The sequence below is a fragment of the Phaseolus vulgaris genome, chromosome 5 (assembly GCF_051622355.1).
Source record: "Phaseolus vulgaris cultivar YP4 chromosome 5, ASM5162235v1, whole genome shotgun sequence".
In the NCBI taxonomy this organism is placed as follows: domain Eukaryota; kingdom Viridiplantae; phylum Streptophyta; class Magnoliopsida; order Fabales; family Fabaceae; genus Phaseolus; species Phaseolus vulgaris.
The window spans coordinates 3236653-3240738 of NC_143502.1; the positions used below are offsets into that span (position 1 = coordinate 3236653).

Consider the following 4086-nt stretch of genomic DNA (forward strand, 5'->3'; position numbering starts at 1 on the left):
GATACTAAGGATTTTGCTAATCCAAAAAAGAAACCAAAAAAAGGAGTAAGAAATTAGCATGGTCCAAACAATATTATAAATAAAAAATACTTCAAATGTTAAACAAGTAACTGGGTTAGAATCAGAGATGCATTCAAGTAAATTCTTCAGAGTGAAGAACATTTAATCAATACACAGTACATAAAGAAGCTCTGAAACAAGGCAAATGGAAAGGTGTCTTGCTTACTCTATTGCTTGCAGTGTTCACCTCAACCATGTCTTTATCCCAGTTATTTTGAAGCAGCTAAAGAAATGGCCAGTAGTTATTGCTCTTCTCTATGTAATGACTAATCCCCCAGATACTTTTGGAATATGCTGCAAATGGGTTAATACGTAGTTCTACAGGCTTAAACAAACATGCCATTCATATACTAAAAAATTTAACTCAGTAAAATTATTGTGTTCAGATTTTTTTAGTTAACAATTCAACCAAATAGTGAACAATACCTATCATACTTCTGCGTGAAAGCTGATTCAGTGTTAGAGAAGGCTCTTTCCGAGTAGGAGTGACTCCAGAAATATAAGAGAAAACATGCAAGATTGGGTTTTCTATTTACTGTATATTCTACATTCATCATATTTGTAATCATTACATTCCTAAATTTTTGGATCATAAGCCATGTTAACCTATGATTTAGCTATAAGCATCACAGAAAAGATTCCTCTCAACAGAATTGGATAACAATAATACTATTATAGAAATTCCTATGCTTTTATTTGGTGACCATATATAAAAGCAGGCTGCCCCAATTTATATTTCTTGTAATCCCTTCCACAACACAGGCAGCTTCTTCACTCGTTGCAGCCTTGCTACCTTGGGCACAAAAACAACTGTATGCCCACTCCTTTCTTTTCTTGGCCCATTCCTTCTAGACCTGGATCACTTTCTTTGATGCTGTCGTATCAAGAGTTTCTAATTCATCTCATCGCCTGAAAAATGGACTTGAATGGCAGCTGAAAGACCTTTTATTTGAGGGCCCTGGGACCTGACGATAGGAAGGAGCAAGGGAGATCAAGTTTGAGCAAATAGTTTTTGCATAAATTCTTGTATCACAGGAATACTCTGTAATTATATCTAGTCTATATATATAAATTTATATTAAATATATATATATATATATATATATATATATATATATATATATATATTCCATTCTTCATTCCAAAATGGATTTATAGAAAGAACACAAACAATTGATATTCAGAATTCATGAAGCATGTAAGAGCTTAAGATATGACTTGATGTCACTTAAGCTTTCTGGAGCGACTTTGCTTTATTTAAGTATGCCTTTTAAGGATGCCATCTTTGCAACCAGCAATTTATTACCTTTATAATGCAACTGTCCAATGCTATAGGATATGCGACAATCTCCATGCTGCAATATCTGTGTTTCCAGCCATGAAATTGAATATATTGAATCGTATCCAGATAAAAATTGTTGATCCTCCCAAATGGTTTTTCCGAATTCAACATGTTGAACAAAAATGAGAACAATCAGTCCCCACAGCTATTTTTCAACCTGGCAACAGCTTAGAGCCCTTGGCTTTTAATTTTGATTCGAGACCAAAGAACTTCAAGCTTAATAGCACTAAGTCTGCTGTCTTTCTCTTCGTATGATCAATTAGTAATTCCTCATACACAATTGTATCAGATTCTGTCAAGTAGTTGCGCTCCCTCAAGTTTGAGAAAACCTTCCTAGCCTCTTCAATCGTTCCATGCTTACACATGCCAGAGATGATTGCAGAATATATGACATTGTCTAAAGAGCAACCTTGTTCCATCATCTCATTTAATACACCAATCACCTTCTCGGCATCATTTGATTTACATGCATGAATAATGGTAAGACTATACTTAAACTCCATTGGTCCATCACTAACACTGCCTAAGCAATCACGAACAAGCATCATGGCTTCGTCAATCTCTCCAATTTTGCAAAGCCCTTTGGCAAGGCTCCTATAAGCTGCAACAGAAGGAATGCAAGACATCTCAATGATCTTATTATGACATACACATGCCTCTTGAATTTCACCAAGATCAACAAGGCATTGAATCACAATACTATATGTGATCGAGTCAGGTTCCATCATGCTTTTCATTTCATCAAATAGAGATAATGCTTTCTTCTCCTCACCAATCTTGTAAAGAGAATCCGTAAGAATATTGTATATTTCAACACTCACATGACCTTTTTCTTTCAAGTGAGCAAATGCCTCCACAGCCATTGTTGGCCCGTTCTTCTCCACCAAAACGGAGAAGAATTTGGAGAGATCAGCAAGAACCGGAAAACCCAACTTCTGCATCTTCTCAAGCAACTTGCAAAACTCTTCCATCCTATTTGCTTCAGCATAAGCCACCAACAGCGGTTTCACAGTCAAGAAGTCCGGCTCAAGTCCCTCCCCAACAGTCACCTGGAAAAGTTTGTAAGCCTTCTGCAGCTTTTTCAAATTACACAAACCTTCAATAAGGCAATTATAAATCTCCAAATCAGCCGTATACCCTGAGCTCACCAAATCCTTCAACAGATCAAAAGCCAATCCAACCTTACCCCCAGCTACAAAAGCCTCAACCAGCTTTCCATATATCACCCTATCCACCAAAAAACCCTTGCTCTTCATCTCCTTGAACAACTCATAACCCTCCTGAACCCTACCCCCTTTAGCCAGCCCCACAATCATGGTAGCATAAGCCTTGGGATCCACCACCACTCCATCCCTCTTCATCTCCTCCCAAACCCTCAAACAGGCGTCCAGATCTCCCGCCCGAACCAGAATCCGAACCAGCGCCGTGTACGCAAACACGTCGGGCTTACACAAGCTCTCCCTCATCCTCCCAAGAACCTCCAACATCTCGTCAATCCTCCCACCCTTACACAGCCCCTTCACCAAAAGCATGAAAGTCACGCTCTCCTCAACCAACCCATCCTCCTTGAAATCATCATAAACCGACAAGCCCAGATCCAAATGGCCAGTCTTGAACAACGCATCCATGACCCTGTTGTACAAAAACACCCTCGGCTTCACCCCAAACTTGTTCCGCATTTTGTCATACACGTAGTAGACTCTAAGCCCTCGGTTGGCGTCAGAGTGCATTCTGATCAAAATCTCGAACTGCTTCTCGCTGGGGGGCCTCCCATGCGAGTCCATCAGTTCGGGGAGTTGGTCCGCCGCGCGGAACTGGTGGCTGCGGTTCAAGCAGTAGGCGAGGGCATTGTAGGAGGCGAAATTGTGATGGTACCCTTTCTGGTTGTTCGCCCAGTGGAAGAACTTGGAGGCCAGAGCGTGGTTTGTTTGAACCTTTAGCACCTCCGCGACCAAGTTTGGGGTCACTCTGCGGAGCTTCTTGAGCTCTGCGACGACGTTGGGGCACCACTTGTTGTCGTTTTTGCGGAAGGCGTCGACGATGAAACGCGCAATCGGAGAGAGGCGGAGGGTGGGGGAAGGGGGAGAGGAGCGGGGAGAAGGGTTGGAGAGGAAATGTGGGTCCCAGTCTTTGATGTTGAAAGGTTTAGTTTTTAGGTTGGGTTTGGAAGAGGGAGTTAGGGTTTGGCGGTTGGAGAAGAGGCCGCCGCGGACGGTGGGGCGATTCTGGGAGGGTTTCCGGTGGCCGTAGAAGAAGTAGAAGTTGTTGGGTTTGTTTGGTTGAGGAACCTGTGGAGGCATTCTCAGGATTTCTGCTTCTTCTTCAACCACTTCTTATTTATAGTCTTGGTACCAGTTAGTTTTACTTTGCACTCACTTTTCACATCTCTGCCATTCTTAGAATAGTAATGGATCCCTGAATAGTTATATTGTTGAGACGAACACAAAAATACAGAAATACGTATAGTTTATAATTTCTAAAATATAGGATACAAATTTATATATTATATAAATTATAAATTAACAGTAAATATTTATTTGCATAAGTATGTTTCAGATTTTGTTGAGAGCAGAAAGATATAATTTGTTTCTTATTTTTATAATCATAATAAAATTTTATATAATAAATTTGGATTTTTAAAAAATTATTGTATTTATACTTTTAAAATTTTGTTAAAACTGTGT

General features: G+C 39.9%; 1 protein-coding gene across 1 annotated transcript; it reads right to left on the reverse strand.

Annotated features, from left to right (window-relative positions):
* Positions 1 to 560: 560 nt before the first annotated feature.
* Positions 561 to 3786, reverse strand: EMB3131 (Pentatricopeptide repeat (PPR-like) superfamily protein). The gene is made up of 2 exons (XM_068643071.2): positions 1367 to 3786; positions 561 to 1025 (listed from the first exon to the last, which is right to left on the reverse strand). The coding sequence occupies exon 1, from the start codon at positions 3700 to 3702 to the stop codon at positions 1555 to 1557; it is 2148 nt and encodes a 715-aa protein (XP_068499172.1). The 5' UTR covers positions 3703 to 3786; the 3' UTR covers positions 561 to 1025; positions 1367 to 1554.
* Between the last annotated feature and the right edge of the window lie 300 nt (positions 3787 to 4086).

Bases quoted from the DNA above. Each gene is read 5' to 3' on its own strand.
- EMB3131 (XM_068643071.2), bottom strand. From the start codon at position 3,702: ATGCCTCCACAGGTTCCTCAACCAAACAAACCCAACAACTTCTACTTC.